A 17,435-nucleotide genomic window follows, 5' to 3' on the forward strand; every position below is an offset into this window, starting at 1 on the left:
TACCAATTAGTGGGACCATCCTGAACCCTTAAAGGAGCCACACCAGCTATCTGTACTCCAGGGAGTTTGAGCACCTAAATCTCGGATGCTTGCACAGTTGGGGCTTCTCATAACAGCACCCCCCTCCTGACTCCTGATGGCCCTGGCTACAGGGAGAGGCAGTGATGGTAATCATGGATGAGGGCTGGATCCAAGATGTCATTCTCGAGCACCCAGCACCTCTCCTTGGGTCTGAATTCTTCCCTGTTCATGAGGTATTGCTGAACCCCTCGAACAGTATGAGAGTCCAAAAGACTTTTCACCATGACGACCAGTTTCCCCTCCATAAATCTGGGTGGCGGTAGAGCTGATCATGGGGGGGCAGAGAGGCTGGTGCGGACAGGTTTTAATTTAGAGATGTGGAAGGTGGAATTGATCTTTAGGGTCTTGGGAGCCACTGGGTTTACTTTTCTCAGGATTTCAAAGCATCCAATGAACTTGGGTGCCAACTTTTCTAGATTCCACTCAGAGAGGCAAATCACGAGTGCACAGCCAGACCCGTTGCCCAGGCTGTAAAGCAGGTCCCTGACCTCTTTCGGTTCACCTCGTCCTCCACTTTCCAGGTAGAGTCCAGCAAAATCTCTCTTGCCCTAATCCATCTTTGCTTGCAGCATTGAATGAGATCTTTGGCCACAGGGACCCCAACCTTGGAAGAGAGGTGGAGGATAACCAATCTGGCACTTGAATGATGACATCCCATGTGTCGAGTGCTGTAAGTTGGTGTGGGCAATCTCTGCCCACAACAAATGGTCACACCACTCATCAGCTCTTTCCGAGGCCAAGCATCTTAGGGTACGTTCTAAAACCTGGTTGGTCCACTCCGTCTTGCTGTTGGGCTGCAGGTAGAACCCAGAGAAAAGGCATGGTGTTGCCCCTATTGGTTTGCAGAACGCCCTCCAGAAATGTGATGTGAATTGTGGACCATGACCCAAGACAATGTCCAACAGGAATCCATGGACCCTGAAGACCTGGTCCAGGACAATCTCAGCTGTCTCTGCTGTAGTTTCTCCAATGCAATGAACTTTTGAAAACCGATCAACAACCACCGTGATGACCAGCTTCCCCTTGGATGGTGGGAGACCCGTAACAAACTTTAATCTTTGTTAAGGTATTTTAAATAAAAACAGAAAATGCTAAGGGTCAGGCAATTATCTATGGAAGGAGAAACAGTTAGCATTTCTGGTCAAAAACCCTTTCATTAGGCCTGAAGTGTTAATGCTGATATTTTTCACAGATGTTGCCTCAGTTGCTGAGTGTTTTCAGAATTTCGAGTATTTTATTTTAGATTTCTAGCAACTACAGTTTTTGATTGACTCTTCCAAAGTGGCAAATTGCTATAGGTTGAGTGACTCATGAAAATATTGGTCGAAGAGACATGAAAGTTTGGTCATTTCTGCTTGATACTGGTGGATGCCACTGACACTGAACCCCTTTAAGAGTTGGTGTCTTGAGAAATGACAAATCTGAAGGTAGGAAAGCAAATTGTTATAATTTAGGCATTTATGAATAGGATTCTTCACTAGGAAAGAGGCAAAAAGTCAGTAAAACTATTATCCATACAAATGGAGCATAATGATCAAGTTATTGGATTAACATCCGGAGTTCTGGATTAATATTTCTGAGACGTGTTTGAAACCCAAATTGTGAAATAGAAACAGTAAATAAATCTGGATTTGTTTGAAAAACAAATCAGCTTGTCTCACGAATGTTAACTGTGAAATAATCAGAGTGGCAATAAAAACATTTTTTGGTTCATGAAATGTCATTCACAGAAAGAAATCTGCCTTCTTACAGTCTGACCTAAACCTTGCTGACTTTTAACTGTTTCCTAACTTCTGGACAATTCTGGATGGACAGTAACGTTAATAATCAAAAATGATACCAGCAACATCCACATTTGCGAACAAAAGGGCAGAAAACTGCTGATTCTTGAATTAAAAATAAAGATAGAAAATGAAACACTTAGGTCAGGCAGCATTTGTGAAAGGACAAAGTTAAAGTTTCAGGTCAGTAATCTTCTGTTGGTACTAGAAGTGGTTATAGGAAATTCAGATCCGTGACATCCACTGGTTCTTCTTTATCCATTCTGCATATTACATTTCCAAAAAGGCACTTAGATTTAACAAATATGATTGTCTTCTCATAAATTAAATTGATGCTGCTTAATCACAATTTTGTGTCTTGCTACCACAATCCAGAATGATTTTAACAGATGTTTATTATTCCCTAATTTCTCTCTCCCTTTTTTTGAATTGTAGCATATATTTTTATGTTACATGGATTAACCAACTGCTAGGTTCAGTGCTTTAGGTTAAGAATCAAATGATAATGGATTTCAATATTCATAATCCATAGATAGCATTCCTCAGTTGTATAGACTTGTGAAATTAAATTAGTTTTATTGAAGAAAAAAGTGTAAATTAATTTTTTATAGAATATTGAGCATTTATGGCAGATGTTAAATAATTGGTATTGTCTACAACAAGTTAAAATGCTTAATATCATGTATTAAAAACTCAAATATTAAATGCAACAGCTTTTTATTTGAAAACAATTTTTAAAATATAACACTCTGGAAAAATAAAGTACATTTGATTGATAATAATGTACAAAATTTCAGATTTCAAACCATTAAAATTATAAAAACATTTTACAAAGAATTTACAAACTTCCAGTATTTTGTTACACCTCTTGACAAACAGATAAATGTATAAATACAGAATATTTTGGTCTATGTGGCAGATGCGAAAGGCGAACGTAGTCTAAAGATGGCAGTATGTACATCTGGTTAGGAAAAATGCAGTTTTTAAATTCAAGAAATTTGATAATGAACCTTTCAGTGGCAAGCAGCACACGTTTATTTCAAAAGTACACTGCTCATTATTTTTAACTTGCAATTGATTAATAATTGACAAAATTTGAACCTCTGAAATTAGCAACCATGTTAATGTTTGTATGACAGTGTATCTCAAATGCAACAAAATATTGTTTTGTTATATTTTAGGATACAAAAGTATTCCAGTTTTGTTAAACCAAATTTGTCTGCAGCCTGAGCAAGGTAATGGGGCAGTATAAGTTGCAGTGGAGATTCTGATCTGACTCTTGAACATATTAAAGCTGTTTGAGTTCTAACCAAACTATTACAGTATCAATTTGCACTGGATGTGGTATTATTTCATCCTAGTGCAAGCCATACATTATTAGAGCCTAGGGAACCTCAAACATGTATTTTAATGCACTTTAACTGGTTTTAACAAGAAGTTAATCTATCCAAGTTTGAAAAGCCTGTTTCCTAAGCAGACCACCATTCCAGAGTCAGAGCTCCCTTGTGGCTGATCTCTACAATGCACAAATGCTTGTAGTTGCAGCATTGCTTCAATTTTACTGATTTGTAAGGTTGTCATCTCAGGTTAAATGAGAAAGAATGAACTGATACTAAACATTATTAGATAGATGAAGACATGGCAAACTGAAATTTTGAAGCTAGATCATACTCAAAAAATCTTACAGCTTACATAGCGAACAAGTATCTTGATTTTTTTTTACTTATTTATCTTTTAAAGATAGACAATTGAGAGGGTGAAAAAGTACTAAGTTGGAATAAATATGGAACTGCAGGTTTATCAACAATTATTCTTAGAGAATGTAATAAGACTTGTAAAATTATTATTCCATCATATTCTAGCAAATACCATAAAACATTTTAAAAGAAAATTAAAATAGACACAATCTTAAAAATAAATTTTTGTTACAATATACTATAATTCTACATTCTTCTCCACAGATGTTGCTCAAATGTTTCTTGGGTTTTTTTGTTTCTATATTAATAAAACAGCCAGTTAATGAAATAAAATTTATAACTCAAGAAAGCACCTCAACAGGACAATAAATGGTGGCTAATACTACCAAAGTTAAATCTCCTCCACCCCCCCCCCAGCACTCAAACATTAAAAAATTCCAAGAAGTGAGTACTTAATTTAAAATTCTTCTTACAGGTCAAAAGTAAATGAAACAATGAATGAATAAACAAGAAGCCTTTTTTAAAAAAATCAATATTCTTGTCTCTGCACTTAAGCTCTGGAAAGTGATTTACGAACAGTAGTAATTAACTATTTCCTACACCGGAATTGAACTCCAAACTCCAACACCCAAGATGTAATATAACACTATGGTACAGTGATGCCCATACACATTCTATAACAATAAACAGATTCAGATATGCAGTATTCCATACAACCTGGAAAACAAGATTTCTTCTTTGCATGCTAATATTACAAGTAGGAATCAGTACTGATTTCCACTCTTTACGTAAATACCCATCTGCTTGACCACCTTCCATCCTACCTAATTCAACTGTCAAAGAAGCATGCATTTTAAATGCTGAAAATATAGCATGTGATTTTTGCGCTCAAATTTGTTATTTGAACAAATCTGACAATCTTCTAATGCTGATTTTTGAAAGTTTAGCCGCAAGAGGGGGGAAGAAAATATCTCCCATGTCGGCGATGTGGAAAACACGAGTGTGGACCTTAAAGATGCTGTAACCGTGACTGCTTTCAAGAAGTGAGGTAAAGCTGGTTTCAGTAGCTTCAGCAGGGCTGTCTACAAAAAGAAAAGTCATCAACAGGGTGCCCTTCAACTACCTCATTTCAGTGCCTGAAGAGCTGGATTCCACCCAATGGACATGATCTTACTGCATGTCAACTCCAAATGGAATGCATGGAACAGCATCAATCATGGGCCCTTTTCTTTTAATCTCACATAGGCCTCAACACTATCGATCAAGAGGGTGTATGAAGCATTATTTTCAAATTTGGTTGTCTGCAGTAATTTGCCATCATGAATGACACGCGTGATGAAAACTTGAAAGATGTGCCACTGTTCAGATCATACTATGCAAAATAAGTACCCTACGTTTCTCTCAATCTTTCATACAAAAATGTTGCACCTCATTGTAACCAGCAAGTGGAAAACAGATGAATTTACACCAGCTTTATCCATCAAGCTGCCTGTGTGGAAGTTCCAAATCATCATCAACTCATTAACTGAAGCATAAAACAGAATAAAGTCTCACCTTTAATATTTGCAAAACAAAGACTCTCAACCAAACCAGAGCCCACTGTATAACATCATTCTACAATAAAAGTTCACAATGAGACCTTGGAAAATGTGGACCAATTCCTGTAACTCAGGAACTACCTATGAATGAATGCAACTTATTAATTAACATTTTATTTATTTAGAGATACAGTGTGGTCTAGGCCCTTTATGCCCTTCGAGGGACTCTGCCACAGCAAACCCCGCCAACCCCAATTTAACAATAACCTAATCATGAGGCATTTTATATTGACTAATTAACCTACCCGGTACCTTTTTGGACTAAAGAAGAAAACCCACTCATTCCATGGGGAGGACATACAGACTCCTTACAGAGGACACCAGAATTGAATTCCAAACTCCAATGTGCAGAGCTGTAGCATTGTACTAACTGCTATGTTACCATGGCACTCTGACAGTAGCAATTGCTGAAAACACCACTGCCATCAGTGCACCATGGTCTCCTAAGAGAAATAATGTTTGAAAATCAAGACCTTGAAACCAGTACAAAGCTTATGGTCTGCTGGGCACCAGTGACCCCTGACTTTCAAAGAATTGGACCACTTATAGCAGAACATCAATGCACTGGAGAAGTACAGTCATCTCTGTAAGATCCTTTAAATTCATTTGTAGTAAAAGCAAACCAATGCTAGTAGCCTCTCCTAAGCCACTATTCCCAGCATTGAGACTATAATTATTCCAAAGAGTAAGCCACTTTGTCCACATGCAAGACATCATAATCACAATCAGACACAGTATTCCCCACTTTGCCATGGTAAGGGACCACCAGGAGAACAGTAGAAAAGATTCAAAGATTTTCCTTGAATCTTTTCCACTGATAGGGTAAGAAAGTCTTTTTTTCCCCCAGGATGGAAGTATTGAATAATAGAGAACACAACTTTAAAGTGTGAAGGGAGTAAGTTTGAAGAAGATTTAGAAGATGACTTTTTGTTTTACGCAGAGTAAGTGGGGGAAGCTGATATGACATTAATATTTAAGAGCCATTTAGGTAAGCAAACGAACAGACAGGGATTGGTGCGATATATACCATGTGCTGATGGGATTAGTTAAAACTGGCACAGACATCCTGGGCTAAAGGGCCTATTCCTGTGCTGTCCTGTTGTCAAGATCACTCTGTAAATATGAACATTTCAATGATTCATCCAAACCCCTGGTCCACGATCTTTCAAAATGGAGGAACAATATTGAGAACACAGAACAGAAACAAAAAAAAACCCTAGAAACCAAATACTGCCTAAGGAAATGGTATATTGCAACTTTAAAGTGCTGCAATATAGAATTTGGGTCTGTGTTCAAATTCCTGTATGTGTTCTATCTGTACTAGACAACAGAAAGATCAGCTAGAACATTGAAATATGAGAGAATCTTGTGCAGGTTACTCCTATGCAAAGTATGAAAATGCCTTCTACTTAATATGCAGGTTGAAAATAGACAATAATATCTGTCTTGGAGAGGAACAACTTGATATGAAAATTTTAATTGTTAAAATGATCATGTTAAAATCAGTATTCCAGCATTCAGACTCACCACTTTGGGATTCTGGAACTCTGGAAAAGTCATTCTTTTATATTTAAAGGTATTTAGTTAAGCAATTCAAATATATACTAATGTGATGCTGCTCATGTAAGCTTTTTTACTGCACATGTGTATATACATACTTGTGTATATACATACTTGCGTATATACAACGTTTGTAATAATAAACACAACTTTGACTTTAATCAGTTTGAACTGGTGAGCATCAGGCTGTAAATGGTTATAACGTATTTTGTCAAAAAAGAGTGTTAAATGCACAATTCTTCTTATTCACAAAATGTGGGAGAGAGAGGGGAAGGCTGGAAATAATATTTCTAAGCTTGGTAAAACTTAGAAAAACAGGGTAAATTTCATTTCCTTGTTGCATAGTTTGAATCTAGTTGTGAGCAGATTTATGACCTTAAATTAAATTGCCATTATGGTGTAAATGTACAAAATGTCCACTTTAACAAAATGCAAACTTAACCAGTCATTACAACACAACTTGTGCAAACTTGCCAATTGAAATTCAAACTTCAATTAAACTTCTAAATATTCTAATAAATAAAGTGAAAGGTTTTCATAAATACTGTTTTTTGTAAAGATTACAATATTAATTCACAGATAGGTAGTGCTGAACCAAGCAGAAATAGTCCCAGTAGCATTTTCTTTTCTGCACTGGAACTTTACTTACTTTGAGGATGAAAGTAACATAGAGCAGACAGCCCAATGCAAATTACTTTACTTGACCGAACACTTTATCACCAATCCTAACCCATCCCCCACCTCAACAATTAGTGTCAAACTTTAAACCAAAAAATGTATTTTTATTGCTTTATAACAGCAATAAATAACATATCAGCAGAGTGAAGAATTTATATTTAAATCTTGAGTGTCACATTTTCAAACTTTCTTTGTTAAAAACTTACAAAGATTAAAACTTAAGTTTATGAATCCTTAAAAATACTCAGAATTTGCACACAATTTCTCAAACTTTTGATCCACTTGGTTTTACTCCAAATCAGCAAACAATTTTGCAGTCCGGCAGCTTCGTGGATGGCAGAGCAGGATCAAAGGGCCAGATGCCTATTCCCGCTTTACTTCTTACATTCTAATGTAAATTACTTTTAATTACAACATGCAATAGAGTAAATTTACAACCCCAAAATATTTCAGAACAGGCAGCATGTGTCCTTGTATCCCAACATTTCAAATCATCACAAATCGAAATAGAGATCATGAAAATGAAAGCAACTTTTGAAAACCCAGTAGGAGTTAAATTGATATGCCGAAGAATAAGAAAGCAAGAATTTTAAAGATTTTGCTGCATGTTGATTTTAAAAGCTTTTCTGTCTTCAGTTATATGACCTCCCTGAGTGATGTTGTTAAAAAAACACTATATCCTTAAATGTTTGATATAGTACACTAATGCTACCAGGCTAAGTGAGACAGTGTCATACTGTTGAATAAGGAAGGAATCTTCTTGACAAATCCTTCACTTCAACTTGATTTTTACAACACCTTGCTGTGGCTCTGTAAACCTGAAATAAATCAAGCATGCAATTAAAAAGTCAATAGTACCAACTGTACACCTTTTCACTCAGTTGCATATGAGGTCTATTTAGAGGTTTAACATCTGAAAATTTACACAATTAGGATTAAATAAAAACTAACGCCTATGCAATATTAAACACCAATAATACAAAACACACACAAATATCTTAAATTTACTACCATTTTCTTTAAGTTCCTTTTGTAATCAGTATGGTTACCTATATATTATGTGAGATTGCACTGATTTACCAACATTTTTTCTTGTGAGGCCAAAATTATTAACAATGGTGTTGAAACACTTTCAGAGTTTACAAGAAGACAGCTGTCAAATCTCCAAAACACACATCAGGTGGAAATGCAGCAGAACAGACAATGAGCCAAAAAAAAACAAAATTAGAATGACAACTTAAATCTTTGGTTGTACAGATATAAAGACTTACTTTTTTTTTAAAAAAAGGGAATCTGTAAAGGTAAATGGGATTAAGGAGAACCAACCTTAAAGGCCAAGATTATTACTTATTGAGAAAAAGCAAATTAAGATATAAAAATGCCTGGATTTTGAAGACCAAAATGTAAAAATGGGCTCCAGATTTAGTGTGTTACCAGGGTAAACTGACATTAAGCCTCAGAGGAATCTGAAGAGTTAAATATGAGGGATTCAAAATGCAATTTATTTTGGGCACCTGCAGACAAATGAAAGCTGAGGTGATGGGCAGCAGAAATGAACTTAAACACAAAATAATCTGCAGATGCTGGGATCAATGCAACACTCACAACACGCTGGAGGAACTCAGCAGGTCGAGCAGCATCCGTGGAAACAATGAGTCAACGTTTCAGGCCGGAACCCTTCATCAGGACTGAAGAGGGAAGGGGCAGAGGCCCTATAAAGAAGGTGGGGGAGGGTGGGATAGAGAAGGCTGGTAGGTCCAGTTGAAAAACCAGTAAATTAGAAGACAAAGGGGTGGGGGAGGGGAAGCAGGGAGGTGATAGGCTGGAAAGGTGAAGAAGGAATAGGGGAAAACACAATGGGTAGTAGAAGGAGGCGGAACTATGAGGGAGGTGAGAGGCAGCTGGGGGAGGGGGCAGAGTGAAATAGGGATAGAGGAAGGGAGGGGCAGGGAATTACCAGAAGTTGGAGAATTCTATGTTCATACCAAGGGGCTGGAGACTACCTAGACGGTATATGAGGTGTTGCTCCTCCAACCTGAGTTTAGCCTCATAATGGCAGTAGAGGAGGCCATGTACGGACATATCTGAATGGGAATGGGAAGCAGAGTTGAAGTGGGTGGCAACTGGGAGATCCTGTCTGTCGTGGCGGACGGAGCAGAGGTGCTCGACAAAGCGGTCCCCCAATCTGCGTCGGGTTTCACCGATGTAGAGGAGGCCGCACTGGATGCCATAGATGACCCCAACAGACTCACAAGTGAAGTGTTGCCTCATCTGGAAGGACCATTTGGGGCCTTGAATGGTGGCAAGAGAGGATGTGTAGGGACAGGTGTAGCACTTACATCTACAGGGATAAGTGCCGGGTGGGAGATCCATGGGGAGGGACGTGTGGATAAGGGATTCGCGGAGGGACCGATCCCTGCGGAAAGCGGAGAAGGGTGGAGAGGGAAAGATGTGCTTAGTGGTGGGGTCCTGTTGAAGGTGGCGGAAGTTGCGGAGGATAACGTGCTGGATCCAGAGGCTGGTGGGGTGGTAGGTGAGGACAAGGGGAACTCTGTCCCTGTTGTGGTGGCGGGAGGATGGGGTGAGGGCCAAAGTACGGGAAATGGAGGAGATGCGGGTGAGGGCATCATCGATGACGGTAGAAGGGAAACCACGATCCTTAAAGAAAGAGGACATTTGAGATATCCTGGTTCAGAAAGCCTCATCCTGGGAGCAGATGCGGCGGAGACAGAGGAACTGGGAATACGGAATGGCGCTTTTGCATGTGGCGGGGTGGGAAGAGGTATAGTCAAGGTAGTTATGAGAGTCAGTGGGCTTGTAGAAGATGTCAGTGGACAGTCTGTCTCCAGAGATGGAGACCGAGAGATCGAGAAAGAGGAGAGAAGTGTCCGAGATAGACTAAGTGAATTTGAGGGCTGGGTGGAAGTTTGAACTAAAGTCGATGAAATTGACGAGCTCAGCATGGGTGCAGGAAGCAGCACCAATGTAGTCGTCAATGTACCGAAGGAAAAGTTGGGGAGCAGTACTAGAATAGGTTTGGAGCACAGACTGCTCCACATAACTAACGAAGAGGCAGGCATAGCTGGGGCCCATGCAAGTTCCCATAGCTACACCCTTAGTCTGAAGAAAGTGGGAAGGGCCAAAAGAGAAGTTATTAAGTGTGAGAACCAGTTCCGCCAACCGGAGGAGGGTAGTGGTGGTGGGGAACTGGTGAGGTCTATTATCCAGGAAGTAGCGGAGGGCTTTGAGGCCTTCTTGATGGGGAATGGAGGTGTATAAGGATTGGACATCCACAGTAAAAATGAAGCGGTTGGGACCGGGGAACTGGAAGTTATTGAAGAGGTGTAAGGCATGGGATGTATCCCAGATGTAGGTGGGGAGGGACTGGACTATGGGTAACAAAATGGAGCCCAGGTAGGCAGATACAAGTTCGGTGGGACAGAAGCAGGCAGTAACTATGGGTCTACCGGAACAGTCAGGCTTGTGTATCTTGGGGAGGAGGTAAAACCGAGCAGTACGGGGTGTGGGAATAATGAGTTTAGCGGCTGAGGATGGAAGGTCTCCAGAGTTGATAAGGGTGGTGATGGTGTGGGAGACAATGGTTTGATGTTTTTTGGTGGGGTCCTGTTCCAGGGATAAGTAAGAGGAGGTGTCAGAAAGCTGCCGTCTGGCCTCAGTGAGGTAGAGGTCCATCCGCCAGACTACTACGGCACAACCTTTGTCAGCAGGTTTGATGGTGAGGTTGGGATTAGTGCGGAGAGAGTGGAGGGCAGTGCGTTCAGAGGGAGCGAGGTTGGAACAGGAGAGAGGAGTGGTGAAGTTGAGAAGGTTGATGTCTTGGTGACAGTTGGAGATGAAGAGATCGAGTGCAGGTAGAAGGCCCAGGCGGGGTGTCCAGGAGGAGGAGGAGGGTTGGAGACAGAAGAAGGTGTCATCAGTAGGGGGAGGGGAATCCTTGCCAAAGAAGTAGGCTTGGAGACGTAGGTGATGGAAGAAGAGTTCAGCGTCATGGCGGGCACAGAACTCACTGAGGTGTGGACGGAGGGGGACAGAAGTGAGGCCCTTGCTGAGGACAGAACGTTCTGCCTCAGACAGGGAAAGGTCGGAGGGGATGGTGAAGACACAGCAAGGGTTGGGGCTGGGGTCAGAGGAGGGTGAAGAGTGAGAGGTCTCGGGGGGATTTGGGATGTTCAGGGAGAGCGGGGTTAGGGGAGGATGAGGAATCAGAGGAATGGAGGGGCGATGAGGGGTAGACGGAAGGTTGGGAGTCGCGGGGAGGAAAGAGGGTAGTGGGAGAATAAGACGGGCGGTAGGACCCAGCAGCAGTAAGACCAGTCCCGGTCTGGAGAGGGTCGGGAACTCGGTCCGAGCTGGATCTGGAGCTGGGGGTGGCAGAGCCTGTGGCCTGTAAGGCCCCAGAGCTGAGGTCGGAGTCAGAGGCGAGTGAGTCCATGGCCTGCTGGGGGCTGGTGCCCATGTCCAGGAGGCGGTGGTTCCAGTTGGGCTCAGAATCAGAGGCGGATGGGTCCCCGACCTGCTTTAGGCCTGAGAAGTCGAGGTCTGAGGGGTTGGGGTCCGGACTGGAGCCGGTCGTTGTCGTGGGCTCCAGGCAGGCGAGCTTGTGGTCCTTCTTGGACGCGAGGAATGAGAAGAAACGGCGGTTGGAGGCGTGAATCCGGCGGAGAATGAAGTGTAGGAGAGGTCCATGGCAGACGGTGGAGAGCGTGGCCCGGAGTGGTGGCAGGGAGAAGCACGGCGACAGCCTCACCTCCCTGCTTCCCCTCCCCCACCCCTTTGTCTTTCAAATTACAGGTTTTTCAACTGCACCTACCAGCCTTCTCCTTCCCACCCTCCCCCACCTTCTTTATAGGACATCTGCCCCTTCCCTCATCAGTCCTGACAAAGGGTTCCGGCCCGAAACGTCGACTCATCATTTCCATGGATGCTGCTCGACCTGCTGAGTTCCTCCAGCGTGTTGTGAGTGTTGAAATGAACTTAAATATGTGAATGATAATATCTTGCAGTTTATGAAGTATGATGTATGGAAAATCATGTAGAGACCCGATGAAATAAAATGCAAAGCAAAGTTCAGGTGTACTTCTGATAAAATATTCAGATTTGTTCAAATTGGATTGTTTTTGGTGTTCCATCATCAAACATGCAAACGGTGTGTTTGAGATTGTAATACATCAATGTTTGTGTCTAGTATGAAAAAATACTAAATATTCGGGCTTAAATCAGGTTCAAATTGGTCCCAGTCAGATTGGATTTAAATCTGATATTTCAGCAGACTACAAGGCCCCCTAATTCTTATCATCACGATAGATGGCAGGAAACAAGATTAAAAATAAGTGAATCAATTAAAACAATAATTGACAGTCAAGTTAAAATTTTTTAAAAGTATTAGCACAGATCCTGTACCTGAAATTCTGGCGTTTGAGGTAGTCAATAACAACAGGTTTAATACGTGCTACACCTCCTTGGCTGTGACGCCCTCTCCCAGTTATGACAGAAAGGTAAGCTTTACCACCTTTTTGCTGGCATTCTGAAAAGAAAAATAATGTTCAGTGCAAATCATTTAGTTAACTAGAACTTATAAGTCCAGTCAAACAATGACATAAGAATTTTAATAGACCATTACTTAAAGCATTGTTCCAAGAAAGCAAATCATTCTGTAGATTCTCAGCTTGATAACAATTATTTGATTTCAACTGTTACTTAAACTTATGAAGTATAATGAAAATACAAAAATAAAGAAATTCAAATTAATCCAATCACTGTGTGGCTATGCCCAAGTTTTATTACTACAATAGTACTCTGCTTAACCTCTGCCAAGACTGCTGCATGGTGATTCCTTCCTCATCCCTTTTCTCCTACAATTCACTCTCCTCCCCTATCAGATTCTCTCTTCTCCAGCCCTTTACCTTTCGCACCCACTTGGCTTCACCTATCACCTTCCAACTAGCTTCCTTCTCCTTCCCCACCTTTTTTATTCTGGATTTTTCTCCTTCCTTTCCAGTCCTGAAGAAAGGTCTCAGCCCGAAACATCAACATTTCCATAGATGCTGCCTGACCTGCTGAGTTCCTCCAGCATTTTGTGTGTGTTACATTATACTGTTGTTCATTGACTTCATCTCCACCTTCAATACTTTAAACACGAGCAAACTCATCTTCAAATTCCTAGTCCTGGTTCTCCACACCCACCTCTGAAATTGAATCCTTGACTTCCTGATCAACAGACTGCAAACTGAAGGGATAAGCAGCAACACCTCTGCCACAATTATTCTCAACACTGGTGACCAGTGTGCACAAAAATCTTGAGCTGTGCAAGCTTTTTGTCCAGTGACAACAGCATGTGCACACTGAATAACTTCTTAAATAAAAACAATATAAATAAGCCAGTTCTAAAATCTGCAAACAAATCATTACCAACTCCACGTTGCCAACAACCTTTTGTGTGCAGTTTAAATTCCTTTTTGTGCTAGTAGCAAAAGATGTCTGCGCATGTACATGCGCACCTTAAAGGGAACATTGCCTCCAAGGCTGTTTTGTCAGCCCCCTACTCTACTCCCTACACACTCATGGCTGTGTGGCCACATTCTGCTCTAACTCCATCTACAAGTTTGCAGATGTTATCACCATAGTGGGTCACATCTCAAGTAATGATGAGTCAGACTGAAGCAAGAAAACAGCAAGCCTAGTTACATGAAGTCATGACAACAACCTTTCCCCCAATGTCAGCAAAACAAAAGAGCTGGCCACTGACTTCAGGTAGGGGGCTGGTGCACATATTTCTATTTACATAGAAGGTGCTAAGGTCGAGAGGTTTCAGAGTTTCAAATTCAATAGTTTGTCTGGTCCAACCTAGCTGACACCATGGCTAAAAAAACTCACTAGTGCCTTTCTTGCTCAGAAGCCAAATAAATTTAGCATGCCCCCTTTGACCCTCAGCAATTTTGACTGATGAACCATAGAAAGCGACCTATGGGATACATCAGGATACATCATGGATTGGTATGGCAAATGCTCTGCCCACTACTGCAAGAAACTACAGAGAATTGTGGACACAATTTAGCACATCACTTAAACCAACCTCCATTCCATGCACTGCCTACACTTCTCACTGCCTCGATAAAGCAGCCAGCATAGTCATAGCCCCTACCCACTATTCATTGAGCAGAAGATACAAAAACCTAAAAGCACATACCACCAGGCTTAAGAACAGGTGTTATCCTGCTGTATAAGACTACTGAACGGTGACCTAGTATGATACGACAGACTTTTGACTTCACAATCAACCGTGTTATAACTTTGTAACTTACTGCCTATATGCATTGAACTTTCCCTGTAATTATAACACCTTATTCTGCACTTTGTTATTGTCTTACCTTGTACTTCCTCAAAACACGGGTGCAATCTGTATGAACAGTATCCGAGATAATTTTTCACCGTATCTTGCGTCAAGAGACAATAGTAAGCCAAATTACCAAATTTAAAAATTTCTCTTTCCAAGTACCCTCCTCCCATCCACTTTCACAACTCCATTTTTGACCTTGCCATTCTAAACACCCCGCTACTTTTGCTACTTCACTTCAGAAAAAGCTGGGCTTGTTCCTTCCTATCCAGGTCAGCAAGCAAAGATGTGAAGATGGACGGGATGGGCAACAGAAATTTTTGAGGTCTCCACATTGAGGGAGATCAGCCAGGAGTGCATTAAAATAATCAATTCAAGAAGTAACAAAATAAATCTGATCAATGATTTCAGCAGATTATTGTTTGAGGGAGAAATTAAGTGGAATAATATTACAGACATGGAAATAGTTTGTCAGAGTGAGGACATAGTTTGTCAGAAATTCAACACACGATTAAATAATGACATCAATTAATAGTCTGGTTGAGTTTCAGCAGTTGTCAAGGAGAGGAATAGATTCAGTGGCTAAAGTATGACTTTGTGATGGGGTTTAAAAATGATGGGCTTATCTTCCCAATATTTAGAAGAGAATACTTTCTAAATGGTAAAGTTAGAAACAGTGGAAGTTCAAAAAGACACAGGGTCTGCGTGCATACATCACTAGAACATCCTGGTTCAAAAAAGAAAATAACCAGTCATGAACACCCAGTTCCAGCCCTTCACTGGTTTCCAAATGTCAAGCTGCTTGCCAGCCCTCCCAACTCCCACCACAATCTCTGCTCTCGAACCAAAGATCCTGCCAGCAGATCCTGGTCTGCATGAACCAGTTGGGCTGAGGGACCTGATTCTGTCCTGTATAACTCCATGACACTATAATTGTTCAGTTCTGAAAAAATAATTTGCAACTTTGAGAGGAGCTTCAAATCTTCTGTCTATTCCTTTACCATGATCACTCATTTTTATTCCCATAGCATCTCCTGACTCTGCACCTTCCTCACTCACTATGCAAACCTCTTCCTTATCTATGTAACCTCTTGGCCATCTTTCCCTATTTCAACCTTCTGTAAACTTGGTCACCTAAAACTCACATCAAAGTTGCTGGTGAACGCAGCAGGCCATGCAGCATCTGTAGGAAGAGGTGCAGTCGACGTTTCAGGCCAAGACCCTTCGTCAGGACTAACTGAAGGAAGAGTGAGTAAGGGATTTGAAAGTTGGAGGGGGAGGGGGAGATCCAAAATGATAGGAGAAGACAGGAGGGGGAGGGATAGAGCCAAGAGCTGGACAGGTGATAGGCAAAAGGGGATACGAGAGGATCATGGGACAGGAGGTCTGGGAAGAAAGACGGGGGGGGGGGCGCGAGAAAGCAGGATCTCCCAGTGGCCACACATTTTAATTCCACATCCCATTCCCATTCTGACATGTCTATCCACGGCCTCCTCTACTGTAGAGATGAGGCCACACTCAGATTGGAGGAACAACACCTTATATTCCGTCTGGGTAGCCTCCAACCTGATGGCATGAACATCGACTTCTCTAACTTCCGCTAGGCCCCACCTACCCCTCGTACCCCATCTGTTACTTATTTTTATGCACACATTCTTTCTCTCACTCTCCTTTTTCTCCCTCTGTCCCTCCCTCTGAATATACCTCTTGCCCATCCTCTGGGTCCCCCCCCCCCCGATCTTTCTTCCCGGACCTCCTGTCCCATGATCCTCTCGTATCCCTTTTGCCTATCACCTGTCCAGCTCTTGGCTCTATCCCTCCCCCTCCTGTCTTCTCCTATCATTTTGGATCTCCCCCTCCAACTTTCAAATCCCTTACTCACTCTTCCTTCAGTTAGTCCTGACGAAGAGTCTCGGCCTGAAACGTCGACTGCACCTCTTCCTACAGATGCTGCTTGGCCTGCTGCGTTCACCAGCAACTTTGATGTGAGTTTTGATGTGTGTTGCTTGAATTTCCAGCATCTGCAGAATTCCTGTTGTTTGCACCTAAAACTCATCTGCTTGTGTTCTAATTCATAAAAACTCTGTTCACCAATCAGGTCTGTGCTCACAAACCTTGGCTCCTGATTTAACTAATCCAAGAATTTAAAGTTCCATTCATATTTTCAATTTCCTTCTTCTCACCTCCTTCAGCTCAACAGTCAATCCTTATATCTGTTATCCAGTTCCAGTCTTTTGTATATTAGAAACATAGAAAAGCTACAGCACAATACAGGCCCTTCGGCCCACAAAGCTGTGCCAAGCATGTCTTTACCTGAGAAATTACCTAGGGTTACCCAAAGCCCCCTATTTTTTTGAGCTCCATACACCTGTCCGGGAGTCTCTTAAAAGACCCTATCGTATCCGCCACCACCACTGTTGCCGGCAGCCCATTCCACGCACTCACCACTCTGCGTAAAAAACTTACCCCTGATATCTCCTCTGTACCTACTTCCAAGCACCTTTCTCGAGTTTAATCATTTCACTACTGGCACCCATACCTTCCACTGTCACGGTGTCCTTTGGAACCTTCTTCCTAAAGCTCTCCAATAGTCCCTCTCCCACCCTTTCCCTTCTTTCACCAAACTTTCGATTAACTATCGCATAAGCTTCTATATACAGAAATCTCAATTTTTTGACCACGTTCA

The 17,435-nt window shown here is 41.5% G+C and overlaps 1 protein-coding gene across 2 annotated transcripts in view; it reads right to left on the reverse strand.

The window, feature by feature from the left end:
* Positions 1-2,572: 2,572 nt before the first annotated feature.
* The window catches only part of n4bp2 (NEDD4 binding protein 2), an 86,703-nt gene continuing 71,840 nt past the window's right edge, over positions 2,573-17,435 (reverse strand). For both annotated transcript variants that reach the window (XM_063043269.1, XM_063043270.1), the window contains exons 15-16: positions 12,817-12,940; positions 2,573-8,213 (exon numbers count right to left, since the gene is read on the reverse strand). In XM_063043269.1, the coding sequence (XP_062899339.1) occupies positions 8,168-8,213; positions 12,817-12,940 (170 nt within the window). In that variant the 3' untranslated portion in view covers positions 2,573-8,167. The remainder of the gene's footprint in view (positions 8,214-12,816; positions 12,941-17,435) is intronic.

Source organism: Mobula hypostoma, chromosome 3, assembly GCF_963921235.1.
Source record: "Mobula hypostoma chromosome 3, sMobHyp1.1, whole genome shotgun sequence".
Lineage (NCBI taxonomy): Eukaryota > Metazoa > Chordata > Chondrichthyes > Myliobatiformes > Myliobatidae > Mobula > Mobula hypostoma.